Source organism: Anopheles aquasalis, chromosome X, assembly GCF_943734665.1.
Source record: "Anopheles aquasalis chromosome X, idAnoAquaMG_Q_19, whole genome shotgun sequence".
In the NCBI taxonomy this organism is placed as follows: Eukaryota; Metazoa; Arthropoda; class Insecta; order Diptera; family Culicidae; genus Anopheles; species Anopheles aquasalis.
In genome coordinates, this window is record NC_064876.1 from 4750335 (window position 1) to 4777836 (window position 27502).

The window sequence follows — 27502 nt, forward strand, 5'->3', positions numbered from 1 at the left end:
CTGGTGCTGCTCCTGCTGGTCCTGCTGACTCAGTGACTACCGCTCAGCAGCTCGCGTGATGATGTGTCATTGTACGAGGTAGGTCTTTTCCGCGACTATTACGCACCCCAAAATTCAACACCGTTACTGATTGGAATTGTTTGTTGTATGATTTTAGCCTCCGGACGAAATCGCGGTTTGAAGAAACCAAACTTCTGCCAAACAGTAGCAGCAGCAGCAGCAGTAGCAGCAACAACAACGAGATGTCGCACTGGTCGCACGGGTTCCTCCTTTCATGCCCCAGCTGCGAGCTCCATTCACTGCGAACAGTGCAATTGGCAATTGGCTGCAGCATTCCGCTTTCGCTCTCGGTTTCACCCGGCTCGAACTAATGCGCGACGGTGCATCTGTGGCCGTGTGGATGAAAGCGCGGCCGCCCGCTTCGTTGAGTGCATGTGCTCCCCACCTGCTTCCCTTATCAAGCGATCGAGCGCAATGCGTTATCGCGCGGCCAACATCGAGAGAAGTACGTTCGCATGCTCTACACCCAGGGGGGGTTGGGCAGGGGAAGCAGGGAAAATAGATGCGAAATGCGAATAGGCAAAGGAAAATGATCGAGAAAGAGAGAGGGAGAGAGAGAGAGAGACCCAGGGCCAGTAGCAAGACAATTGCATTGAGAGGTATCTCCAAAAGCGGCAGCCAGCCAGTTAATGAGTTGATTGAGAGGGCCTCCCCACCCACCCCAACAATCAACGGAGTATCTGCGGCATTCCCAGCCCAGGTACAGGGTAATCGCCAGGCCATACCATACCATGCACCAGAGTCACTTGATGACTCACTAATAGGCAGGCCACCAAGATTGTTGAGATTCTTTGCAAGCCTTTGCACCCCCATCCCCATACCCCGCTGAAAGCTGAAGCGGAATGAGGCGCGAGATATGCCGAGATTGATGTGCTTTTTTGCCCCCCCCCCCCCCCCCACCGCCCCACCAAAGATCCTGCCAAGGTGCAATCAACCGCTCCCTCAATGCGGCCACGCAGAGGCTTATAGGCCTAATCGAAACCGAAATATTTGCATATACGGGGCGGGGGAGGTGTACGCGATACCGATTACTGCGGAACGCCAGAACAGGCGAGGGGATGCAGAGGTGCACGGCATCCCCACCCACCGGAGCACAATGGGAGCATAGCAGAGAGTGCGGAATGATACTGATCAGTAGTCCTCGGCGAAATTCATAAATTCAGCGACCTCCGCCATCCTCTCCCCGTCGCTTCTCGTGATCTCTCTCTCTCTCTCTCTCTCTCTCTCTCTCTCTCTCTCTCTCTCTCTCTCTCTCCGCTATTGTACTGCCACGTGGCAGCACCTCCCCTCGAGAGGAGTATTCTGCCTGTCAGTCCCAAACACAAAAACAAAACAAAGCCAAAACAAAAAAACAAAAAGATCGAGAGATGATTCATCAAACAAAAACACTCTTGGTATCGGCGCCACTTCCGTGGCGCGACCGGCGATAAATTGAAAAGAAGAAGAAAAAAAAACACAAAGAGCGAGCGAGAGCGAGAGATCCTGGAGGTCCGATCCTGGCACGGATCGCGTATGTGTGCTCGAGAGCGATGGGAAGAAGAGGTTGTTTGTAGGCCAGTTTGTAGTTGCTGTGCGTGTGCGCGTTCAGGCAGGTAGCGCCAGGTAGCGCACCGGTACAGCACCACCCCCCTGCCCACCACCACCACCACCACGCTCCCGTTGCCGCTGCACACACATTACACGCAATGTGTGTAGGGCGCGTTGGAGTTTGGCTTCCACCAGTAGCAGCACCAGCAGCAGCAGCAGCAGTAGCGAGTCACTAGATGCCGATGATCATGCTGCTGATGATGATGATGATGACGATTCTGTGGTGGAGCGAGGTGGAGCGAGGTGGAACCGCCAGTTTTCTATATATATAACACGGCCACTGTTCCACGGTTTCAGGTATTCGATGCCCTTCTCTCGCCCGGAGTAGATCGCACAGCAGCAGCAGCAGCAGCAGCAGAAGCAGCAGCAGAAGCGAGTTAGCCCAGTTAGCTAGTATTGTAGTCAAAGGCTTACCGATTTGTGGCGTGACGGCGTGTGTATTGGATGTTTGTTTGTGCTTGTGTCTGCTCTCAACGCGGGCGCGTTTTGATCGAAACAAAATAAAGAGTTCAGCAGCAGCAGCAGCAGCAGCAACAGCAGCAGAAGCAGTAGGGATTCTTCCTACGCTACTAGCACCCGCCAGTGATTAGCAACCAAGTGTGCAAAGTGATAACTAGAGGCGAGAGGCAGTGAGCGAGAGGTGCAAGTCACCGAGTCGATCCTGATCCACCGGATCCCAGAACTGCGTGCACAAGTGAGGAGGGAGTGAGAGCGTGAGAGAGAGAGAGAGAGAGAGAGAGAGTACAGGAAAGCCCCAAAGCACGAGGACACTCAGCAATCAAACTCAACGGCAAGGTTCTGTTCTGTGCTGTGCTGTCGTCGTCGTCGTCGTCGTCGTCGTCGAAAGTTTCCCGTGTTGCTGTGTGTCTGTGTGCGCGCGCGCAAGCCAATTACTCATTTCAACCAGAATCACCATCATCATCATCATGCCAGGACGTCCACTGTGGCAGGTAAGCAGGGCGCGCAAAACAATCCAGTCAAGTCAAGGGGACGTTTTCGTTGTCGTCTTCTTGTGACCTGTGACCTGTTGGGCCCCCCCCCCCCCCCTTCCCCTGCGGGTTAGTCAGAAGAGCCGATGGATGGAGTGTGCTCGCGCAATGGTTTGGTGGGCAATGAAGATGAAGATGTTGCTGTTCGCCGGAGCGCACCAGTGCCCGCCAACGAGTGCACCGTACACCGCACCTTCCTGACGAACGGTGGGTGCATGCACGGGACGAAACGGGGGGAAAGAGCCATTTTTCACACCTCTGCGGCAGTGGGGCGCAGTGAAAATTAAGCCAAGCCGACTGGGTTCGCGTGTATGTAAGCGTTCGCTTCCCCTTAAACGCTTGCGGGCACGGGTAATCATTAATCGCACGCGGCGAGGCAACCGGCGGTGGAGCATCGCAGCATGAGAAAGCCCCTTCCACGCCAGGCCTTCCCCTGCGGAACAAATCGCTGTCGCTGCGGTGCTCGAGCGATAGAGAAATGGTTCATTCCGACAAAACAGACACACTCACACTATACGAGTTGTTGCGCATCACCGGTAGAGCGCGGTTCGGATCTACATAAAACCGCAGTCGCTGCACCCTGCACCCACCCGGAATCGGGGCTGCGTGGGCTGCGGCTGGCGCACTTCTTTCGGTGCGCCTGAAGCTTCATTATGAATATGCGCATTTTCGCTGCGCCCGCGGCCCAGCCCAGCCCAGCCAAGCTGCCCATCATCTGGCCCCGATTTTATTGATTGGCAGTAGGCCCGCTACCCTCCCCCTTTTTCTACCCCTTGTTTCTTGTCTCTTGTCGGCATCACGGCATCATTAGGCACGGCGTGCATCTAAGCGTCTCTGCATTTTGACAAATCCGCACAATGTTCAACGGTACAGTATGAGGCGTCAGTCAGTTCCAAGACACAGCCGGACAGTGAGTGTGGTCCACCGGGACTCATTACGAAAACGAAAGGACATTGAAAAGGCGCTAAACTTAACGTTCAAGCTATTACCAAGCTTTTTTGTTTGGCGAAAAGAAAACGCTTACTCTTGGAAAATGAAGAAAAATGTAGTCTCCCAAAGTAATGGCAATCGTTAGCTACACATTTCAACCTATATCTTTGGCAATTTTTGGATGCCTAATCTAAAAAACCGCCAATCGGTACCATTTTTTTCAAAACCCATCCATTTCATTTTTCAAATTTTCGTAGAAAAAGGAAGCACTGCTCGGCAATTATCTGTCGCAGCGATGCAAATGCATGTTCATTTGATAGAGTCAAGTCTGGTGAGCTAGCCGCAAGTGGTAATTGTTACCAATTGAGGCTTTGTACCGTGTCCTGGGCCGATATTCCGCGCGGTGGCGGTGCATTTTCATCGAAAAAAATAGGTCAATTATGACGATTTTGATATTTTCGTTGATTTTTCTTACAAGTCTCTCTCGTAACTTATTAATTGTTACTTGAAACGATCATTAGTAACCGTTGTTCCGAATGAGGACTGCAATTTGATGACTTCCAACACTTTTTCGCTGGGTTTTGGTTCTCCCATCAATATTACTAGTTTTAATTTTTTTTTAAACTACACTTTGCACTGTGTTTCAGTGAGACCATACCCACCGTAACCTTCAATAAAAAAAATCGATGCAATTCGGCCGCCGATTTTTTGAGATGGAAGCAAAAAACGAACGATGTCGGTGAATAGCAGTTTTTGAGAACGTAACATGCCATTTTAATCGCAATGAAAACATTTGTTATAGTGTTAAATTAGAAAAATTGCACAGCGATTATGACTAACAGATGCCTAATGAACTAAATAAAACACTTAGACACTGACTTAACTGGGGGGACTTCGGTATTTTTGGGGCCAAAACAAGGCCCGTTTTAAACGATTTTTTGTGACGTAACCATTCAACTTTATTTTTTCAAGTAAATGGCATATTAATCTACAACTTTTGAAAAATATTTGGTATTGTTTTGAGCAACATTACAAGGGGGGGGGGGGGGGCACCGACTTTGAATCGGGGCAGGATGGGCACCGACTTTGAAAACGTTGGTTCTGGGGAAACGCTCTTCAAAGTAGTGAACTGCATGGAGCCTTGTATTAAACGCGGATTTTCAAATATCTGTATCTTTGTCAGTTTTGCTTCGATTGATCCAAAACATTTTCACAATACTCTTGAAAGGATCAGCTTTCAGGGAAAAATGTTGAAAACATGTGTCACAAAACAAAATTATACACCGAAGTCCCCCCTTAAAGGCTCCATTTGGCGTAGATATTGCTTTAGAGTGGAAAAGTCGGTTTAATAAGCATACACCTAGTAGCAGTACAAATAAGTCAACAGCTTTTCTAGGCCCCCTAATATTATACAGGGTGCGCCATCAGGCAGTATCCTATTTTAAACTTGTATAACTCTGTCATTTTTCAGCCGATTTAAAAAAAATAAACCAGTTTTATTTAGGTTATTCTATGCCATTCATTGTGCCACGCTCAAAATATGATATCAGCATATTTGACCACCTTCAGTAGGCATACATAAAGCGGCCCTTTTTCGGACATTTTACATTGTATTTCGCAACATTTAGGGAGTTATTTTGGCTATATCAGCTCTAATATTTGCTTTAAGTTGTTTCAAACCCTTCAGTTTGTTTGCCAAAACCTTAGTTTTCAAACAGAACTACAGAAAAAAAGTCCAGCAGCGTAATATGCGGTGAGGGCACGATCACAGTTTCTACTATTGACCGATTATTTTCAATGCAACGTGTGACAATTTCAGTCCACTCTTTTGACGTAAAGTGATGCATTACTAAAATGGCATAGACTGAAGTTTCAGAAACTGGCCTATTTGTCAAAATCGGCTGAAAAATGACAGAGTTATTCAACGTTTAAAATAGGACACATCCTGATGGCGCACTCTGTACATCAATCAATACGCATCGAGAGTAAGTAAGGTGCACAATGCGCTCAATCTGTCGCCGTTGTCGTGGCACCTGACTGGGTTGGTTGGGTTTGGATATGCCAGCTCGGGATTGGGTGGCACGGGAGGCGAACAGTGGAGGTATGCCAAGAAAGCATACTATCACGGCACTACCACCTGCTTCACGGATGGATGATTCGCCGTTCGCGCAAGCGTTCCGCGTGCATTCGTGCGTACATATGAAGAGATGAGGAGATGATGATGATGATGATGATGATGGGGCTGCCCTACTGCTGCTGCTGCTGCTGATGATAATAATGGCGATGCTAATATGGCGAGGATTTATGGTGACTGACTGTTTGATTGCGAATCATCTCACTCGCAATCGCAAACGCAAATGCACACTGCAGCGACCATCGATTGGCGTTTTCCCTTTTTTTTTCTTTCTGTCTTTCTTTCTTTTGTTTCTGTGTTTCGTCGGAGACGTGCGTGCGCGTGCACTGCGTGTGCAGTGCAGGCCAGGGCTGAAGCTGATAGGCGGCACCGGTTGGCAAAACACGTTCGCGGCCCATCGATTAGTTACGATCCAATAATTTCTCGCATTAATCCGCTCCCTGCCCTGCCCGATCGGAAAGCGTGAGCAAGGGCTGGAAGGGGGATGCGGCGGTAGATTATCAAGCAAACGATCCGCAAACCACCCCGATGAAGATGATGATGATGAGCGAAGGATGAAGTGCGTGCGTCATTCGTCCTCACGACGGTCATCCCGCACTTCTTGTCACAGCTGGTGAAACTGCAGCTGCGGTTTGACAACCCAGTATCGCAATGTCTGGGGTGTGAATCTTCTGATTTGCAAACGCAACTGTTTAGAGAGAAAACTAAAGGACGGGAGCCTTGCGGCCAACTACCTGCCACCACCTGTCCTCGCCATGTGCAGCGCTTTGGTTTTTTGGAGGAAGAAAAAAAAACAAAAAAAAATCCTGTTCCGCTAGCCCCGATAGGGGATGGCCGGGCAGTCCGGCTCGTGGCCCCCGGAGCGCAGCTATAAACAGGCGTGTTTATTGGCCGGACTTCTCATGGTCACCGGAATCAACCGTTTGCTAAATTTAGAACCGACCGTCACTTACCAGCAATGCGAGGAGGGGTTTCGATTTTCCAAACATCTGAATGAACCGAGGAGAAAAAAAAAACTACCCAACACACACGCGCGCGTCTTGGTGATGATGTGTGAGCACGGTATACGGTAGAGGAACGCGTTACCTTAGCGAACGAGGGAAGGGGTTGGTGCTTTCTTCGCTTACACCGTGGCCAAGATATTCTCATACACTTTTTTGTTGGATGATTTTGGTATGTTCACGTGCACCTAGTTCAAATATCAATATAGTTTTCTCAAATTGTAGTGTTTACTTTATTTTTTGGCAGTTCAATTGGTCTGTTTTATGTTGGGGGTCTAATTTTAGTATCCATGAAACATTTACGTGTCTGTATTATAAAAAAATATGTTGCATAGGGAGCGTCCAAGCCTTATTTTCAAAACCTTGAAGCATCTTGGAATCAAGCGTGAGTTCGTATATCAAACCATTAGAAGATAGCCTGAGACTTCCTCGTTAAATTACAAAAAAAAGATCGGGGCGAAAGCGGTCGGCTAGTACTGAAAAAAGTGATCAACACCGTTCGGGAACGTATCCGCACGTTATCCTCAACGTTCGATACGAAAAATGGCAACAGATTTGAAGATTTTGATATCAGCTACGTATCAATTTTTTAAATAGGAGCTAGAATGTAATGCTTATGAAAAATTGAATGTTCACGGAATTTCGGAAGCTAACCAACAAAAAGAAAAATGAAACAGCAACTCTTCTTGTATCGCGGCACGCTGGGCACGACTTGTGTTCTCTGAGGAAAAGCTATCTGTTCTAGAGCAAAGTTGTGATGTCCAAAACGATACACCTATTTTTTTTTTACTGAAAAAGGCGGATAAATTAACCCAACGTCTTATAAAAGATATCTTATGAAAAAAATAGTGAAATCTAGCGTGGAAAGATTATACGCGAACGAAAATTATGTGTTCCAGCATGATGGAGCGCACTTGGAGGAGCAATTTTGATACAAAACTGGTGCAGGGACAATTTAACCAGATTTTTAGCGAAAAATGAATGGCCTCCCAGTGCACATGATCTTAACCCGTTGGACTTTATCGTTTGTTTATACAATTATTGAACCTAAACGAACAAAAATTGTTTCATTTTATTCAGTTTGAAGCAACGATCCCAAAAATATGTCTATGAAAGTCGTCCGTGCCACGTGCGTTGGACTTTAGAAGCGATTGACGCTCGTAAAAAAAGGGTGGGAGGAGGGGTAATTCCGAAACATATTTTTTAATTGATTAGTATAAGTTTCTCTTAAAAAAAACACTCTGATGATAGCAAATGTTCCACCCGTTAAGAAAATATAAATGAAAGAATCTCGTATGAGAATATATTGGACACGGTACAGTATCTGGGCGAGGCGAGGTAATTTATAGCAAACCCTAACCTACCTAAGCGTGACCTTGATGCATTCCACCATGCAACCTACTTTACGGAATGATGGCAGCCCCTCCTCCTGCACCTGCACCCGCATTTAGCCCCATCACTGTTTCACTACGCTTCGTTTCACTTTCGAGTTCAACCGAGTGGATGCTTCAGTCTGGAAATGACATACTTCTACAGCTATCGATCGCCTTGTCGGTGTCTCTGCGTACTCCTCCGCTGCTCGCAACACATGTTTCAGAAGTAGCGCAGGAACAGGCGCGCGCGCAGCATCATCATGCCGCCTGGTCATCAGCAGCCCAGCTTTAGCTTAGGAGGCATTTGCGCATCATCATTGGAGGTCATCTCTTGCACATGTATTGTGCCCCGAAAATCTCGCTTGTTGATCAACAACCACAACAACAAACGTGGCCTTTCCCGAGAACGCTGGTCGATACCAGTCAGAAGGTAGCTCTAACGGGTGTTGCATCTCGATGAGGCAGAGAGAGCGAGAGACACTTGTCAGCCCTTCTCTCTCTGTCGTGAAAGGGGTAACCTAGAGATGGACAAGCGGGCGCGCGATTTCAATAAAATAAAATTTGATGATAAAACTCACCGTCCCGGGTTGATGTTGCATCTTGATAAAAGTTACCAAGAAAGCGAAAAATATTCAAAAAAAAATGTAAAAAGGGGTAAAAATTGTTTCATCACACGGGTCGCACGGTATGTCCATCCCTGGCCTCGATGCTCTGGGACACGCCTCTTCAAGCAGTTATGCTGAGCGCATGCTCACTCAACGCGCTACCCCTTCACTTCGCACGCCGGCCTGGTACCATGCGAACCAAGAGTGGCGCGCTCTTTTTCTCTTTTCTTTTTTTCTCTCTTGGCTGCCAGCACCAGCTACGACTGGTAGCACCAGCTACAAACCCCCACCCCCACCCCTCCCCACGAAAGGGGCCCACGAAGAGCGCGGCAGTGCGCACATGTGACCGCGTGCACACTGGTCCGTAGAATCGATTCGCATGCGGGTGGAGAAAAAAAAAACAAAAAAAAAACACCGGACGGGTTAAGTTAAAGTGTTTGTGCTCACGGGAGCCCACGCATGGTTGGAGGTAGCTCGACGCCTTTCCAGGGCCACCATAACTATCCGTTCGCATCCCCTGCTGACATCTGGCAGGCATCGCGATCGTCGAAGATCACAGCCACATTTCTCTGACGTTACCGTTATTTGCGTTGCACATGAATTAATCGTGTGCGTGCGGGTGTGTGTGCCAGGTTGGTGTTGTGTGGGCAGCGCACGCACAACCGTGCGCACTAGGCCCGTATGTGAACAGGGGTTTCGTTGTTCGCTTTTCTGTTCTGTTTCTATGCTGCGTTTTGTGGACCGTTTTTTTTTTGTTCCAAATAATCCCGCAAGGGTGTTTCATTTTCGGGGTGGAGGGGGGGGGGGGTTGGAGGGTGAAAAATAAAGCATGGCCTTCAATAAATGGCCTCCCACGCCAGCAACTGTCCCGACAGTCCCGGCGATCTTTCCAGAGTGGGAGCGAGGGATACAATATCATAGTTTTCATCTGGCGCAACCACGAGCGAACTGTCATTTCAAATACAAGAGTGAATGCGCTAGGGGAGCACAAGGTACGCGTTCTACCACTTCCGCTTTTTTTTTTCTTTTTGTTAGGGGAAGCGCACAAGTTTGCGTTTCGTGCTACCGGGAGCACAGCGCACCGAGCGGAAGGTCGCGCACCCCTTCGCTGCGCTACCTACTGGTTGCTGCTGCTGCTGCTGCTGGTGCTACCAGTCCGTGGCTGGTGCCGCGATGCATCCACACATTTTACACGCTACCCTTAACAGGTTCGACATTTATGGATAAGATGCAGAACATCTGTGACACATTCACCGAATGGAAATTCCCCGAAAGAAGAGCTCGGGTCTGTTAATCCACTCGGTTGAGTCGCGAAAGGGCTTCAGTATTAGTTTTTTTATGTGACACATATTTTTAACATTTTTCCCTGAAAGCTAATCCTTTCAGGAGTATTGTGTAAAATTTTCGATTCAATTGAAGCAAAACTGACAAAGTTACAGATTTTTGAAAATCCGCGTTTCATACAAGGCTTCATTTGAAGAGCGTTTCCCAAAAACCAACGTTTTCAAAGTCCCCATCGTACCGTAAAAACTACTTGACCGATCGATTCGGAATTTTTAACACATAATCTGTACACTTTTTGCCAGGTAGCACCGTCGAGATTTCATTAAAATTGTCGATACTTTTTTTGAAACAAATCTTTCAAAATCGTGTTTTTAGGCAAAATGACTGAAAACATCACTTTTTCAACTTCAAAATGCTGCCAAAAATCGAAAAATAGGAAAATCAACAAAAACTCCACAGGGCTACCTGAATAAATTTATAATCTTTCAAACGAGTATCCATTTATATTTTTCGGATGACTCATCACGCAGAGCTAGGTCACTAACGGAAGCAGTTAAAGCGGCGTTTATTCGTGGTGCGTGCGGTTCGTGCGCGGCCCGTCAGCCCGCCCGCGGCAGATCCGCCACGAAGTAGTCGGCCGGCAGCTGGTGAAAGATGTTCTGCATGATCGCGAGCAGGATGTCCTCGATCGTTTTGGCGATGATCGGCTTGAGGGCCTCCGAAACCGGGCGCCAGTTGTCGTTCAGGTACTGGTTGGTGCTGTCCTCCAGCACCTTGACGCCCTCGAACAGGTTGCCCATGTGCAGCCGAAGACCGGAAATGGTGTAGTCGACCTTGGTGGCCGTCACGTTGTAGAACACGTGCCCGTCCCGCTCGTACAGTGACGTCGTGGTGCGCATGATGATGTCCATACCGCCTGGTGGGGGGGGGGGGAAGAGGGTGGGGACCGTTGAAAAACAAAAACAAAAACAAAATAAAAACAAACAAACAAAACCCGGTGGACGGTTCCGCCTATCCGGGGGGCTCTCTTACTCGGTTCGAACCAGCACTTGCCGTGCCCGTTCAGTGGTATCACCAGGATGCGGCCCTGCATGTGGTAGCTACCCTCGAGCCGCATCTTCGGCAGCCGGATGTGCGTCTCCCAGCCATAGTCCTTGCTGCTCACGCTAGCCAAGAGAGGGGTGGGAAAGTGCGAACCGTTCAGGAACATTCCCTTCACTTTGGGGAGTTTTTTTTTCTGTTTGTTTTTTTTTTTTTTTCGAGGGAACTCCCTACTACTTACACATTACGGATCACCTTGGTGCTGGCGAAACCGGTTACCACCACTTTGGACAGCGAGGCATTTACACTGACCGGTCCGTCGCCCTGCAGGATGCGTATTTTGCTGATCTTCATTGGGTCGATGGTGCCCACATGCTCCAGCCCTTCGATACCTAGACCACCAAAGAGCAAGCCAAAGGGTGTGTTAGTGTGTTCCCCCGTATTTGATCGATCGTCCATGCTACTGCTGTCACTGCTGGGCTGCTGCAACGCCAACAAAAAAAAAAAAACAAAAAACTAATACCAAACCAGCGGCGTGACCTGCTGACCGAGGCCTGCATGGTGGCTAAACGCTTAGCGTTGTACACTGCAACACTGCACCTGAACATTGACCCGCATTCATCGACATGCACCCCGCTCACTCTCTCTCTCTCTCTCTCTCTCGCTTTAGTCGCTGGTCGGTTAACCTTGGGCGCTACAGCATGCAGCATGCATTTCTGTGCCCCCCCCCCCTTCTTTTCCCTTGCCGCTAAGACCGCGTACCTGTGACGAGCTTATCGAACAGCCCCTGCACCGAATCGGTTGAGCACTCGACGAACTGTGGATCCGTGAACCGGCAGGTACGGATGAACTCCGCTGGTTGATCGAAGTTTGATGTTGATGTCCCGGGTGGTTCAGTCCGAGTGCCCGAGCAGCAGTAGAAGCAGTAGAATAAGGAGAAGAAGAAGAAGAAGAAGAAGAAGAAGGACGATAAACAAAAAGGGAAGCGCGCGCAGGTGATTGCTGTTTTGCGTTGCGCGTGCCCTACGTTTGCTGGTGTCGAATGTGGTCGTTTTGCCGGTGACAGTGGACGGCAGCACCCAGCACCAGGTCCCGAGCACCACCAGATACCGCACCGTCCACACCGGTCCACTCACGGTCCGTTTCATGGACGAGCTGGGTAACAGTTCCCAACAGGTAACAGCGAAACAGCGAAATAGCTGCTGCTGAAGCACTACTGCTGGCTGGAAAAAAAAAACGGGGCTGTGCCTGCGACTGCGCTTACTTAGAACCCTTTTTGGCCACTGCTCTGCTCAGTCTCGGCGCCTCGGAAAGCACTCCGCGCCACTGCAGGAACCGCGGCGCTTTATATAAGCTTCGTTTGGCGCCTCGTTCAGCCACCGAGCCAGCCAGCTACCGAGCGAGCGTGCGGTGCAACAGCTGCCGGGCCGGGTGCTAGCATCCCCCTACCCCTTGGTTTGGGGGAGGGGGGGGGGGGGTGGCGGGGAGACCGATGGTTGGAGGTTAGGTTCTCGATCATTACCAGCACACGCCAGTCACAGTGCCAGTCACTGCAGCGTGCAATGGCCGTAACCTGCCAAGGGGTTGATTAAGAGGGTGGGATGGAAGTGGGGGGAGGGGGAGGGGGAGGGTCGTGGGTACTCAGAATGGCAACTGGATGCGGGATTGACACAGAGATAGAGAGAGATGTAAAGAGAGAGAGAGAGAGAGAGAGAGAGAGAGAGAGAGAGAGAGAGAGAGAGAGAGAGAGAGAGAGCTGTTCTGTGACCGCTTTGAGGTTTAGGAAAAGGAAAAAAAAAAACTCCGAAACCGACAACCGACTTCCTCGCCGAGGGAAGAGGGGGGGGGGGGGGAGATGCATGCAGCCAATATGCAAGGAGGGGGATGAAGCAAAAGATGGTACAAAAGGTCATCAGCACGGACATTCGATAGTCGTGCCAGCGGTTCCGATTTCCCGCCGGAAATATCGGACAGTGGGGGGGGGGGGGGGGGTCACGAAAAACGCACCCCCCAAACCCCACCCCTCCGGTTCGCCAAGAGAGCGCCAACTGTGTGTGCGGTTAATGATGGCCCCACCAACGAGGGATCATCACCGAGTTGTTGTCGTCGTCGTCGTCATCGCTCGAGCGTCAGTTGCGCAACCCCTTCGGGTTAACCTCCCCCCCCCCCCACTCCCCCGGTATGCCACCCCATGCATCACCCTCAGGCAGTCGATTGTTGTTGGTGTTGTTGTTGTGTCGTCGTTCTAGTGCTAGTTATTAGTAGCCGCCGATTACGCAAAAAGGTGCCCCCCCCCTCGAGCCCACCGCCCTTCCACTTCCAGTCCGAGGGTGTGTCCAGGGTTTTGTCGGGGGGGGGGGGGCCTAATTAGAGGTTTAACGGACGTACGCACGCAAAAAGAAAACGAAACGAAAAGAAAAAAAAACGCCCCATAATGATGACATCAGAATAGAATCAAACCGGCACCCGCCACCACCCCTTCCTACCCCCCTCTCTCTTTTGTGAGTTTTCGGATTCGGATTCGGACGATCAAACGCGGTTGATGAGTCGAAGTCGTTTATTTTTCCATTTGAAATGTATAAATATGAACATTAATACCACCGCTAGAGCGAGAGAGCAGAGCAGAGAGATATGGGGTGTGTGTGTTAAGGGGGATGAAAGGACGAGATTGTATTTAGGGGGGAGAGGGTTGAGGTCACCACATTGGATTGGAACGGTCCGCGCAAGGATCGGCCACAAAGTATAAATATCCAATCCGCCGTTGATGATGATGACCGCTCCCATGAGTGGGTGGGTGGGGGTGTGTTGGGGGTGAGTGTTGTTGTTGTTGTAATATACATTATGGCCCGACAGTCGCGTCTGGCTTGGCGCGGCGCTGATGATGAACGCGGCGATGCGGAGGCGAGAGGGAGAGAGAGAGAGAGAGAGAGTATTAAGGGCCCTTCACCCCCGTCATCCCCCTCGTCCACCTCGTGGTGTCACCCGTACCGTGGTGTGGGCGGACGATTCCGTGAGGAGAAAGAGATGGCAAAAAGGAAAACGGCCACGGTGTTGTTGCCCTCCGGTTGCGGCAGGCTGGCTGTTTGCGGCCAGACGCGCACAAGGTGTACATGTGTGTGTGTGTGTGTGTGTGTTTGCGCGTGCGCTACCCGATGGAAGGCTTGGGTGGGAATGGTGGGAAGCTGGCAAAGTTGAGACCGGCCCGCTATAAATAGCAATGATGCAAAAATTGGTCTTCGGAAAAAGTGGTACAATTTTCCAACGGGGCCCCACCCCCGTCCCACCATGACATGAACGCACGACGAACCTTTACCTTCTTTCTCGCGCAATCGCACCGAACGAGGCCTGGTACCGCCGACAACAAGTCAACAAAGGTGCGCTGCTAGCTGCGGGATGTGTATTTGCATAAATATGTGTAGCTGTATGTGTGTATGTTGTTTGTTTTTTTTTGTTTCGCCATGAAAAGAGAGTGATTACTTCAATGTGAATGTGTATGGGTGGTTTAAGGATGAAAGCCCCCCTCACCCTCCGCTGCTCTCTACTCTGGACGTTCCACGCGTTACGTTAACACCTAAAAACAAAAAAATAAATAATCTACATCTGCCTAATAAGCGCACAGACGGGGACAGATAGCACAGATAGCGCGGCAACAACACCGCACCGGCAGGCACCCGGCGGCGGACACTGTTGTTTGGTTTTTTTTTGTTTTTTTTTTGTTTGTTTGTTTTGGTTTGGTGAACCCCTCCTGGCTGGCTGGAAGGGGCGGAATCCTGCACACATACGCAACGTCACGCGGCGCGCGCTGTGTGGCGATTTACATGTGGCGCGAGTTGCCAAACGAACCGCAACCGGCCTGCGATGCGCCCTTGTTGTAGCCCATCTGCAGGTTCAGCTCGCCGTGGTGGGCCCGCAGCTGCTCCTCCGAGAAGGTGCGCTCGTTCTTGTCCGCCATCTTCGGTCCGAGCGTTGGTCCCTGGTACTCCGGGTGCTTCTGGGTCTGGACAACAACGCGAGAGAGAAAGAGAAACAATGCAGCAGGAGCAATGGCAATCCGGCGGTCGATAAACGTACCGTGCGGCCGAGCGAGTACAGGCAGAGCGTCACCTGGGGGATGTTGCGGCGCTCGAACAGGTCGGCGGTTTGGAAGATCTCTTCCTCCGGCACACCGTACTTCTTGATCGCCGCCTGGAAGCGCTGGATGTTCTCCATCAGCTGGAAGTTGGTGCCACGCTCCTGGATCTTCTTCACCGAGCCGGGCGCCAGCTTGTTGATCAGCTTGCACAGCACGATACCGTCCTTCAGCACGTCCTCGTACGGGCCGGCCGGCAACGGTTCGCCCAGCACCTCGCCAATCCACTGCAGCACCTCGGCCTCCTGTTCCTTGTTGCGGGGCTGCATGCCAGCAAAGAGCATAAACAACGAAACATACGTAAAACGAATACAGAGGAAGGTGAATGTTGGAAACCGGGGAACTGGTGGATCCGGTGCGCCACGGTGCGCAACTGGCGCAATACTCGCTTCGTGACCAGTTTTCGCACCACCTCGAGTGACCCAAAAAGCCACCACCCAAGCGAACCCAGCAGAGATCGGCAGCTGGTTTTGCAGCCGCTTGCACAAGCCCGTGCGACACCTGTGCGCGTGGCGAGGAGCGTGGTTTAGATGCAGGCCACCCGCACCCGGCACCCGGCACCCGGCACCCAGCCGAAATTCGATAGGCAACCGCAGCAAAAACCGATCGGCAAGCCTGGTGTCGTGTGTCAGCGCACACACTGGAACGTACCGCCATTTTGGTTGCGTTGACCGGGGTTTGCGTTGATTGGAGGAGGAGTAGTAGTAGTAGTTCTCTGTGGTCGAGTTGAGGTCGACAGGAGCGCGCGCGCACACACCCAAAAAACCGAACCAAAAATGGGAACAACAACACGGCACACGGATGCTGCTGCTGCACGTGCACGTGAATGTCAAGTGTCAAGTGAGTCAAACAAAAAAACAAAACAAAACACACGACTTTCGCAGCGCTTCGCTTTCGTTTCTCTCACTGGCGGCTGGCCTGCGACTACTACTTCTTCGATCGACTGCTGCGACTGAGCGACTGTGCCGGTCCGCCCGTGATCTGGCGGATTTTGTTCGATGCCCCATCAACCTCACTGCCCCCCCCCCCCCCCCCCCCCCATCCCGCACGTCCACACGTCACGCGCCACATCCAGCGATCGCGAACGCTTTCCCTCGAGTAACGGGTGCACTCTCTCTCTCTCTCTCTCTCTCTCTGTTCGGCGGTTCGGCCCGTGTTATTTTAGGTTTTCCATCCCCCCCCCCCCCGTCCCCCTTTCCTACCATCCTCCTGGATCTTCTCTGCCGCTCATCCTCGCGCCACTCACGAGCCGTTTTGTTTTGTTTCGCTAAATATCACGAGCGCGCGCGCGCGCGCTCGCGCCGCCGCCCTCTCAATGTGTGACGAGGGGGAGGGGGGTGCCGAGGTGCCGGTCTCCCCATAAACATATGTCCATCAATCGCCACCAAGATCACACCACCCCTTCAATCCATTTTCCTCCCATCCATCCTTTCACACCCTTTTTGAAGGTTTTCCCTCGAAGCCGCGAAAAAAAAAAAAAGAAAAACCGTGCGTCTGTGTTTGAGGTGGGTGGAGGATGGATAAGTTGCGGGCTGACGGGTGGCCCTCGCTTTGTTTTAATCGGATCCGATCGGCCACACCCAAGGAAATCGTGGGCGGTAGCAGCAGCAGCACGGCCACCCCTTCCCCCCTTCTTGCGGGGTCATTAAATGTGTGACGTCAATCCGGAGAGGTGAAGGTGCACGACTGACATCCTGACATCATCCTTCGGGAGACGGTGCACGGTGCACGGTGAGGGAGTTTTTGGGACCGGATTTGCCAACCCGTCGACCCCTCTCCCCCTTCTCCCTTCTACCAACGGGGCAATCGGTTTTTTTTTTGGTTTTTTTTAGAGGGGTAAGAAGAAAAATCTGAAGATTTTTGGGGCGTCTAGAGCCCCATTCCAGGAGTCTGTCTGTCCACCAAACCGACTGGTTAACAACTGTTGGAAAAACAAACTCGGCATGAACTGGCTATGAACGGTGAATGAAATGTCAACTGCGAATGAATAGGAAAAAAATGGGTCGCCAAAAAACAACACAGCTCAGCTGGCGACAAGAGTGGCAGTCCGCTGTGACCAAATTTATCCTTTTTTTTTTTTATTTTTCAAATAAAGCCTAGCTGTTGGATATGAATTGGATTCCTCTCCAGCGGTGATAACAGTTATCAGGGGCACTCGCCATGCAGAGCCACGGCTCTATCTGGGCGCAGTGACCACTGAAAGGTCAGGAAGGAAAGTTGAATAGCTCCTTACCCCTGTTTTAAAGTTGAATAACTCTGTCATTTTTCAGCCGATTTTGACAAATAAGACAGCTTCGGAAACTTCAATCTATGCCATTTTAATATTGGATCACTTCACGTTAAAAGAGCGGACTGAAATCGTCACACGTTACATTGAAAATAATCTGAAATCTACGTGAAAGCTGCGATCGCCGGATTGGAAGGCGCTGGACATTTTTTCTGTGGGTTTGTTTAAACAATAAGCTTTGTGCAAACAAACCGAAGCGTCTGAAACAACTAAAAACAAATATTGGAGCTGAAATGGCCAAAATAACTCCCTAAATTTTGTCAAAACAATGTAAAATGCCCGAAAAAAGGCCTCTTTTTTGTATGCGCGAATGAAGGCGGTCATTCTGATCGATATCATATTTTGAGTGTGGCACAGTAAATTGCATAGAATAACCTAAATAAAACTGGTTTATTTTCTAAAATCGGTAGAAAAATGACAGAGTTATTCAACGTTTAAAACAGGATACCGCCTGATGGCGCACCCTGTAGAGGATTCCGCCAACAACCAAGAGGCTTGGGAGACAAACGCGCGAGTTAACAGTAGTTTTGTGAGCTTCTCCATTTGTTTACAATTTTATTCCAATGATTTGTGCATTTTCAGCTATTTCCAGCCAGGCGACGTGTGCCCGGACATAAATAAAACCAAAAATTCCAGAATGAAACGTGCTTCTACCAAAATGCTCGCCAAGGTCAAGAAAGCGTTTGCCTTTGTTTGATTGAGGAAATCGCAACAAGCATCTCCAATTTCAGTCTGGTACCCAAAAGGTGCTTCGTTGAAAAAAAAGGGAGACTCGCGGTAGAGTTTCGGTCGAATGTTTTCGCGTTTCTTCAAAGTAACCATTGATAGCTGACGATGTTGGTTTTTGGTGGTGGTGTTGGTAATTTTTAGGGTCGTATTAGTAATTGTTGTGTATTCGGATTCCAAAACAATTCATAAATTTAATACAAGACTGCTGAGTTTTTTCAAGCGTTCTAAACCAGTCACTGTTAACAGACAGACTCTTGAAATAGGGCCAATTGTATTTATTTTTTTGACAAAGCGTCATCCCCAAAGGCTTTTTGCACCATTCTCAAAGTGTCCTTAGCGTCAAAATTTATTCAAACGAAATTTAATGCTAATTCTTTGCTCCAGAAAGTTCACCATAAAGGAAAACGAGAAATGCACTTTTAGTATCTCACAAAAAAAATCATATCTCAAAAACTAATCATTATTTTGACGTGAAACATGGCATGTTAACAACAGTGTCGACAACCTACCAAAAATACGAGAATTCGTTTAAAATTCTTTATCACTAGCAAATTGTGTACCGATTCTTCTCATTTATTGGCCACAGCCTCGCTAGAAAAGTATCTAGTAACTTCCTGGTAACCATTATTAACACAATAGCCGAGGATCACTGAGCACTGACCGATTCATCTCTATCAACTGGTACTTTCTAGTTGTCCGCGGCTTGTTCAACAAAGGGCCAGCGGCCCCCACCCCCCCCATTAATGCGACAGAAACGCATCCATTCACCACCAACGCCGCAACGAGAGCAAAGTGGGTTACGCAGTGAAATATGACCACGAAAAAGTATGACCGACCACAACAACAACGGGGTGCGGTGGCCGCGGTAACAAGACAGACCCCCCTTTACTTCCTCCTCCTACCGGAGGGTCGCGGAAACCAACGCGGTCAACGCGAGGTGCGATGGATATCGCTTTCATCAATGTGTAAGCGGAGGACGCGGGGGAGGGACGTGTGTGCGTGCGTGCGTGCCTGGAGAAGCCGCGGTCGGTTCACGCTCGCGTTTAGCGCTACTTGCGTGCACTTTTTCGGCGATCGGCCGGGGCCATCACTTGGGAAAACCTAATCTTACACTGTAGCAAACAGATGCCAGGCAGAGGAGAGAGAGAGAGAGAGAGAAACCACTAACCCATATTTCGCGCTCGCGATGAATCTTAAAATAATGAAACCACCCTCGGACTTCGGTAATTTCTGCCCAAAAAAAGGCTTTATTTTTATCGATTTTTTGTGAAGAAACCATTCAACTTATTTCACTCGAGTGAATGAATATTAAACAACAACTTTTGAAGAACATTTCGGTTCTATTTTGGAAAAGATTTATTGAAAACTTCATTCATGGTATCAAATTCATGAAGGTGCGACTGCGAATAGGTACTTTTTTCCGGTGCCCATCGTAGCTGCGTGACGGGTCATCAGAAAAATACAAATCGATGTTCGTCGGAAAGATTATAAGTTTATCTAGGCAGCCTCGGAGAGTTTTTGTTGATAATTCCTATTTTTCGATTTTTGGCAGCATTTTAAAGATAAAAAAGTGGTGCTTTTTTCGATTCTGCTTTCAAACACGATTTTGACAGATTTGTTTTAAAAAAAGTATCAACAATTTTCATGAAATCTCGACGGCGCTACCTGGCAAAAAGTGTACAGATGATGTGTTAAAAATTTCAAATCGATTGGTTCTGTAGTTTTTACGATAACGCTTTTCAAAGTAGTGTGCTCTGCATGGAGCCTTGTATGAAACGCGGATTTTCAAAAATCTGTATCTTTGTCAGTTTTCCCTCGATTGATCCAAAACTTTTACACAATACTCTTGGAAGGATCAGCATTTAGGGAAAAATGTTAAAAATATGTGTCACCAAATAAAATTAAATACCGAAGCCCCTCCCGTTAAAGGAGGGCAGAGGACGGGTCTCTAATCGATTTCTGCGAGGTTAAGCGACAACTGGCGAGACGCCGGGGACGCCGGGGACCGCTAGCAAATGGAGACACATTGCCCTCGTTGCCTCTGCGCATCTGCGCCGTTCGCCCGGTTGGTGGTGGTGGTGGTGGTGCATTTTGGCAACGATCTTCGCCCTCTTCACCGCCACCGCCACCTACGCCGGAGGAAACCTCGCCGGAGGGCCATTAAACGGACCGTTACGGATGTTGGTCGCCGCTCTGCTGCTCGCTCGCGAGGTAGAGGTTTTTTTGTTTTTGTTTTTTTTTTCTTTTTTAGTTGGGAAGGCACGGGGTTGCACGGGGTTGCAAAATAAACCATTCGTGCGACCGTTAAACTACGGCACCGGCACCGTTCCATGATGCAGGAACAGGGAGCAGGAAGCAACGGTGCACGATCGGTCAACAGTAGCAGGCCAGTAACCGCGCAACGGTACAACACCTACGTCGTGCGCGCGAAGCCGACGTAGAAGAGAGAGGGAGAGAGAGAGAGACAGGGAGGCCAGGGAGCAACCAGGGGGAGATCTATAAATTATGGGCCGGCCCGTGGGGGATGCGTGGAAGTATCTGTTCCAGCCCGTGGTGCCATGGTCTCTCCCGCCGGGGGAACATCTTCATTCGTTCGAGATGATTCCGCGGAATGCGAGCGAGCGTGCGAGCGAGCGAGCGTGCGTGCGTGCGCATCGCCCGGATGACGTCACCTCCTAGTCAACCGCTAGTCCCGATAGAACACCAAAAGAATTCCGATTCGAATTCGTGTCAAATCGCCGGCCACAGCGCACGGAATCATCCGAAATATTTACAATAGCTTATTGGCCATGGGTAGCTGTTGATGAGATGGACGTCGATCGGCCTCCTCCACAGGGGAGAGAGAGAGAGAGAGAGAGAGAGAGAGGGGGGGGGGGTGGATTAACCCAAGGTGACTTGCGTCAAGGGCGGCAGCGCCTGGCGCTCTAGCGGCCATCAATTTATTTTTGGGCCACCACCGAGTGACGATCAGCGACCAAACAGCAGCACCAGCACCAGCAGCAACAGAGGGCTACATCGATCGATCACGCCCTCGCTGGAAATAACCCCCTCGCAAAACGTTCCTGCCACCTCGCTCCATCATCATCCTCTTCTTCCCCGTTCCGCATTCTCCTTCTGCAGGTCGCTGGAAAGCGGGACCGGGACCAGGAGCGCGAAGCCCAGCACTGGATCGAGACGGTGATTGGCGAGAAGTTCCCGGCCGGTCACCTGTACGAGGACTGCCTGCGCGACGGTATCCTGCTCTGCCGGCTGATGAACCGCCTGTCGCCGGGCATCGTGCCGAAAATCAACACTTCCGGCGGTGACTACAAGATGATGGACAACATCAATCAGTGAGTGTGATCGGTTTTCTTCCTTCGTTTTTTAAGTTCTTGTTTTTTGTTTTGTTTTTTGTTCCCTTCTGTTGCTTCGTTCTTGTTTGTTTTTGCGTTCGCGGTGGACAGCAGTAGCAGCCGAAAGAGGGTGGAGCGAACGGATGCGCGCGCTAGCACACCAAATAAAACAGCGTGGCGCTTATGAATTCGTCTTGCTCTGCGGAAGGTTTATACACGCGAGGAATTTTTGATTAGGTTCTGCCCTTTAAGGGGGGACTTCGGTATTTAATTTTTATTTGTGACACATGTTTTTAACAGTTTTCCCTGAAAGCTGATCCTTTAAAATTGTTGATACTTTTTTTTTAAACAAATCATTCAAAATCGTGTTTTTAAGCAAAATCAAAAAAGCATCACTTTTTCAACTTCAAAATGCTGCCAAAAATCGAAAAATAGGAATATCAACAAAAACTCTCCGGGGCTACCTAGATAAACTTATAATCTTTCCAACCAATATCGATTTGTATTTTTCTGATGACCCGTCACGCAGCTACGATGGGCACCAGAAAAAAAGTATCTTTACGAAGACACGACTGCCCAAATTTGATGGCATGGATTCATTTTTCAATGAATGTTGCTCAAAACAATACCAAATATTCTTCAAAAGTTGTAGATTATTATGTCATTTACTTGAAAAAGTACAGTTGAATGGCTACGTCACAAAAAATCGTTGAAAACGGGCCTTGTTTTAGCCCGAAAATACCGAAGTCCCCCCTTAATAGCAAATAGGAACTCAATTTTGCACCCGATTTCCGCCTCACAGCCTATATGATTCGATATTATTTCAAAAACATTGGTTGGCAACCTTTCAGCTTCAATGCCCACTGCGTTGAATTTGATATTGTTGCTCTAATTTGATCATCATCGTCGCCTACTGTGGTACTTTCTTTAGTGTTCGCAAAATCAGTTTTTTTTTCATCCATCAGACCAAAGAGCGATATGGTTTGAGCAATCCAGCGATGTTTCGTCAAGTGATTGAGGTTGGTGATTATTGTGGTTTGAATAAAAACTACGGCGAGTGCATCAAAAACTATTTGTGATAAAACAGAAAATTATCTGATTTTAGTTGCGCCATTTCATAGACTGAAAAAATGCCTTCAATCAGACGATCAAGTAAAGGAGTGCGCAGTCGAAATTCCAAAAGACTGGCACCTCCAGCACCTCTGAGCAACGGGATCAAGCATGTTTTCAGCTGCAATTGCGTATGTCTGAAAATCAAGATCGCAAGAACAACGAGAAAGGGATGAATGATAGCGAAAGTCGAAGGCAGCAATGCAATCGAGATCAGGATCGTGTTTGTGGAACTAATGCGAATCCCTCCCATGGTTCTATATGGTTCTACGATCCCCTACGATGAGATGTCGTGTGGTGAAAAACGGGAAGAGGGAGATGAGGTGTGTTAACATTGCTCAAAAACTTCATTTCGATAGTCCCCGATTGTGATGGCAATTATCGGATGTTGGTCATCAGTAGCATAGGAAGCATCAGTACAGTAAAAACCGATTCCATTTTTATTATTTGCATTTAAAACTCATCCATCATCTTAAATATAGGCCTCAAGAGTCGAATGGCAGAACGAAGTTTGCGCGGGAACACTAGTAAAATATATAAAAAGATGTTCCGAAATCAACTTATCTCGTCGTTTTTTTTGTTTTTCTGTGGCCAAAAACACGTGTAATTGAATGTAATTGCATAATGCAATTGCAGTTGACGTTTCGTTTATAAACTTTTACGCGTTTATGCCTGCCACACGAAGCGTAAACTTTTTGGCATTACATTCTGAGTTTACGCTTTCGTCTATCCCAGGCTTAACACACAGCTGTACGACAATAACTTTCGCTACTGTAAACTTTACTTTACTTTCATTTCATTTCTTTAATGAAATTAAATGATCTTGACGTTGAGAACTGTCAAAACATGGGATGAAATAAAGTATCTATAGCAGGGAGGACACTATCCCAATGATTCAGATTCAAGAAGCTGCTCTTCGATCCAGCTCGGTTGGAAATTCGCCCCTGCTGCTGCGTTTGGTGCGTTCCGTGTGCAACAGCGAAACGGCCCTGCAGTGTCCCCCAACCGGAGTGGCCTGACTGGAGTGGCGAGGGTTGCCCCCGCTGCCATTGGCGATGGGATGATCGTCGCCCGCCCGGCCTGCTACTTGACACACCCAGACGCTAAAGAGTGAGAGCGAGAAAAAGAGAGCGAGAGAGGGAAAGAAAGCAAGGGGAAAAGAAAGAAAGAGAGAGAGAGCGAGAGACATTCGTGCATCCGGGTTGATGGTGATGGGCAGTGAGGGAACCACGAAGAACGGTTGCTAATTTCGTCCCCGTTTCGTTTCGGTCATTTCGGGTGCCTTCGAGCGCCCCGTAACGGGCCCGTGTCCAGGGCTCAAACGGTTGACGGGACCACGGACAGGGCCTGGACTGGAGTGGGTGGGCCAGTAACACCCCCAGGGAACCACCATGAAGGAAGGAGCAGGAGATGGAGAAGGAAACGGTAAAGTCGATCCGTGCTGGTGCTATGGGGGCCCCACCGTGGTTCGTGAGTAGGAGGGTCACTGCAAAACTGCCCGCGAACAACCAATCCCAGATCCCGCACCGGGCCGACGATCTTAGGACCAGCCACTTTCCAACACGCTGCTACCAGGCTACCATGCGGCACTGGCTGGCGCGTAGCTGGGGGGCAGCGCGAGCATCCGGTTGCTCGCACCCCTGCTACGCTGGCACCGTGTGATGTCTCGCGTGCTGCGGATGCTTTTCACGGCTTCTCGCACCACTCGCGCCACTCGATGCTGGCGCGCGCGCGCTACCTGCTGGCGGTCCTGCGCCCGTAGCACAAACTGCGGTCAAAGTAGAACTTTGCTCGTATTTTTCAACCATTTTCCCACGTGTTTTGTCGCGGGATTTCGCGTTCGCGCGCCGTTCTCTACCTCCTAACCGAACCACCGGCGCCCTGCATCCCTGGTCGTAAACAATCAATCAGCTTTAATGATGTTTTCCGTGAGCGAGCGAGCGAGCGAGCGAGCGAGCGCGAGCGCGGGGTCTTGACAAACGATCAGCAACATGCGGTGGCAGCCCACAAGCATCCCACTCGTCACAAAGCGGCCGCCAGAGATCGTGTTAATGATGTGCCGGGACGGGCGCCCGTCCTGCTAATACGAGAGTAGTCCGTCCGGCCGGCTGGATGGTGATAATCATCATTAAATTATCATTAGTGCTGCCCGTTGTGCTCTCGAACAGCGGGAGCGAGCGAGCGAGCGAGATGGGCGAAGTTGCTGGTTGCTGCTGGCCCTGCTCGCTCGTACGGTGGCGAAGCGTTGAGCGAATCATGGGCCAGCGCTCAGTGGCCGCTCGTGGTGTGCTACCTGCGCAAAGCTGCGCCTCTGGTGCACGGAGTGACGCCGGCCAACGACAGGGGCCCTTCGACGGCGGGGCACGCCGGGCCCGGGCGAATGGGGAGCGTGTTCGGGCCGGGCCCGCTTATTGGCCCCGGCAGTCCTTGCCAATCGGCAAGCTTCCAATCACGACGGGCACACGGACTCCGTGGATACCGCAGCGCGGTCTCAGTGGGGCAGGTGCACCCGTGTAGGACCAAAATACCAGTTCCAGCAACACGTCGTCGTCGTCGTCGTCACTCATTGCATTGAGAGGTGCATCATCCTTATCGGCCTCTATCGGCGGTGTTCCAATCAATCCGAAGCAGATTGTGCGGTCCAGGACCATCGTGTGATCGAGTGATCGAGCGAATCATGGTGCCGCTGTCGCCCACCCGTTCAAACCCGGGTCGGGCCGGGTCCGGGGTCCGCGCTAGCTAGCTGCTGGCCGGGCTGCGCTCCCGGTGGCCGATGTGACGCCGGCCAACGACAGGGCCAGTCCACGGCGGCGAATGGCGAGAGCGTGCGAGGTTTGCGTGCGAGGTCGCGCTCGATCTAGTGGCCGCTTATTGGCCGGGCACCGCGGCGCGAGCGAGTGAGAAGGGTCACCCAATCAGCAGGCAAAGCGCGCACCCAGTGGCGTCCACTGAGAACGCGCGCGAACGGCGCGCCGGGTTCCTAGTGGAAAATAGTGGCCGGTGGGATGCGGGTCGCATGCGCTCGTACGGGTCGCGCCCGTGCCCGTTCGCCGATTCCGGTCGGCCGTACGGCAACCAACCAACGGCCGGGCGACACCCTGCCGTGGTGGCTCTTCGCCAATCAATCTCATTCGATTTTCCCGCTCAATTTCCCATTCGCCGGGCTCGCTCGGCCAACCGTGTGCGTGTCCGGCATGTAGCGTTTGTTGAGCAGGGCAGACAACCTCTCCGAGAGAGAGAGAAAGAGAGTGAGGGGGCTCTGCTTCGATGATCAGCTTATTTATTCATTATTATTATTGTTCATCTTCTTCCGCTTCCCAAATCGCGCTTTGTCGCGAATAGTGAACGGGTACACTGGGAGAACAGACCGTACCGTAGGCAGCGGCGGTCGGTACGGGCGCCAGCCTCACTCAGATCCACCTCTTTCACCGGCTATGCACTCCTGTTCCAACGGTTATCGATTACTCTAGTACTGCCGGATGAGAGGGAAAAAAAACAGTTTTCATCCTCGTCCTCGTCGTCGTCATCGTTTTGTTGGCCAATAAACGAGATATTTTCTTACCCCTTACCCTTCCCGCTCCACACGTTGCAGGTTCCAGAAGGCGTGCATCAAGTACGGTGTCGCGGATGTCGATCTCTTCCAAACGACTGACCTGTGGGATCGAAAAAACGTCGCCCTCGTCACCACCACCATCTTCGCCGTGGGCCGTGCGGTAAGTTAGCCCGGGATGTGCCGACGACGTCGTCATAGACACACGCACACACACGCGCGCACCGGCCACGTTTACGCATCGCAAGCGGAACATGCCCGCCCGGCATCTGTACGTGGTACGGTTGGCTCGGTTAAGTTGCACATCCAGTAGGCCGTTTAACTGACGGTTCTACAATTCAAAAGCCAAGTGATGAGTGCCAGGTTATTAGAAGCCCTCTGTGGGTTTCGCTGATTAATAACCGCTCGTTCCTCCTTACCCTGCCAGGGGAAAAGGGGGAATTCGAAAATCTGATGGCTTTTCTTTTTTTTTAAATGACTTTATTAACTTCAGCTCTAAATTTCCTCCCTCGCTTGCTCCTGTAAATGCGCCTGGGAACGCAGGTTTAATGTGTGTCTGGTTCTGTGGCAGTGTCTGGTTTACATTCTAATCGTCCCCTTGGTTTTTTGTTTCCATCCCCTCGGCAGTGCTACAGACACCCGGAGTTCCGCGGACCGTACCTTGGCCCGAGACCGGCCGAGGAGAACCGGCGCGAGTTCACCGAGGAGCAGCTGCGAGCTGGCGAGGGTCTGATCGGCCTGCAGGCCGGCTCCAACAAGGGGGCAACACAGGCCGGGCTGAACTTCGGTGCGACCAGAAAGATTCTACTTGGCAAGTAGGGGGCGGGCCGCATCGCCGTGCTGGCGGGAGGATGCGAGATAGCAACCGACGGCAACCGACGGCAACGACGGACACATAGTGTACAGAGTTTTGTGGAGAACAGCTTCCACCGCTCGTCGCGTTCGTCTTAAAATCGATCATCCCAACATCGCATGGCACTGCGACACCGCGTCCGCCGCCGCTAATTTATTGCCTATTTATTATATTACCGCTAAGGCTCCAAGTGGAGCCCTCCTACTAACCTGCGAAACTCGTGTGCCAAGCGATGCCTACAAATCTTGTCTCTGCTGCTGCTATTGCTTCTCTTTCTTTTACTATTCGTCGTTGCAAACATCTTTCAACTTCACACCGACACGCACTCACTAACATCCTGCGCGCACATTGAAGCGAAAAATAGGATTTGCAGGAGGAAACATATCCGACTGAGTCGGCTTCGCTGCACCGTTGGCGGATGACCAATTGGGGGATTTCTTTTCTAACGAGACAAAATAAAGTACAATTTTGCTTTTCACCGATACCGACACTGCGGACGAATCGATTT

At 50.3% G+C, this 27502-nt stretch overlaps 3 protein-coding genes and 1 long non-coding RNA gene across 5 annotated transcripts; 1 reads left to right on the forward strand and 3 right to left on the reverse strand.

Annotated features, from left to right (window-relative positions):
- The first annotated feature begins 1367 nt into the window (after positions 1-1367).
- Positions 1368-27478, forward strand: LOC126570477 (muscle-specific protein 20-like). The gene is made up of 4 exons (XM_050228263.1): positions 1368-2597; positions 21270-21481; positions 26184-26304; positions 26769-27478. Exons 1-4 carry the CDS (start codon positions 2574-2576, stop codon positions 26958-26960), a joined length of 549 nt encoding a protein of 182 aa, XP_050084220.1. The 5' UTR covers positions 1368-2573; the 3' UTR covers positions 26961-27478.
- LOC126570403 (protein takeout-like) lies at positions 10259-12310 on the reverse strand. The gene is made up of 5 exons (XM_050228146.1): positions 12032-12310; positions 11767-11859; positions 11246-11396; positions 10996-11129; positions 10259-10879 (listed from the first exon to the last, which is right to left on the reverse strand). The coding sequence occupies exons 1-5, from the start codon at positions 12150-12152 to the stop codon at positions 10563-10565; spliced, it is 816 nt and encodes a 271-aa protein (XP_050084103.1). The 5' UTR covers positions 12153-12310; the 3' UTR covers positions 10259-10562.
- Positions 14390-16096, reverse strand: LOC126570482 (myophilin). Of its 2 annotated transcripts, XM_050228276.1 has the most exons (3): positions 15785-16096; positions 15076-15396; positions 14390-15001 (listed from the first exon to the last, which is right to left on the reverse strand). In XM_050228276.1, exons 1-3 carry the CDS (start codon positions 15788-15790, stop codon positions 14819-14821), a joined length of 510 nt encoding a protein of 169 aa, XP_050084233.1. In that variant the 5' UTR covers positions 15791-16096; the 3' UTR covers positions 14390-14818. The 2 variants fall into 2 exon arrangements, with proteins under 2 accessions (XP_050084233.1, XP_050084240.1); XM_050228283.1 differs by lacking the exon at positions 15785-16096 and having other exon boundaries at positions 15076-15402.
- Positions 25852-26246, reverse strand: LOC126570516 (uncharacterized). Its single transcript, XR_007607842.1, has 2 exons — positions 26154-26246; positions 25852-26063 (listed from the first exon to the last, which is right to left on the reverse strand). It is a non-coding gene; the product is annotated as an uncharacterized LOC126570516 (long non-coding RNA).
- Positions 27479-27502: the final 24 nt, after the last annotated feature.

Coding starts and splice junctions, on each gene's coding strand:
- LOC126570477 (XM_050228263.1), top strand. CDS start 2,574: ATGCCAGGACGTCCACTGTGGCAG. Junction 2,598..21,269: donor CAGGACGTCCACTGTGGCAG/GTAAGCAGGGCG, acceptor CTCCTTCTGCAG/GTCGCTGGAAAGCGGGACCG. Junction 26,305..26,768: donor TCTTCGCCGTGGGCCGTGCG/GTAAGTTAGCCC, acceptor TCCCCTCGGCAG/TGCTACAGACACCCGGAGTT.
- LOC126570403 (XM_050228146.1), bottom strand. CDS start 12,152: ATGAAACGGACCGTGAGTGGACCGGTGTGGACGGTGCGGTATCTGGTG. Junction 11,860..12,031: donor CACATTCGACACCAGCAAAC/GTAGGGCACGCG, acceptor TCGATCAACCAG/CGGAGTTCATCCGTACCTGC. Junction 10,880..10,995: donor CAAGTGCTGGTTCGAACCGA/GTAAGAGAGCCC, acceptor CCCCCCCACCAG/GCGGTATGGACATCATCATG.
- LOC126570482 (XM_050228276.1), bottom strand. Junction 15,002..15,075: donor TGTACTCGCTCGGCCGCACG/GTACGTTTATCG, acceptor GTTGTTGTCCAG/ACCCAGAAGCACCCGGAGTA.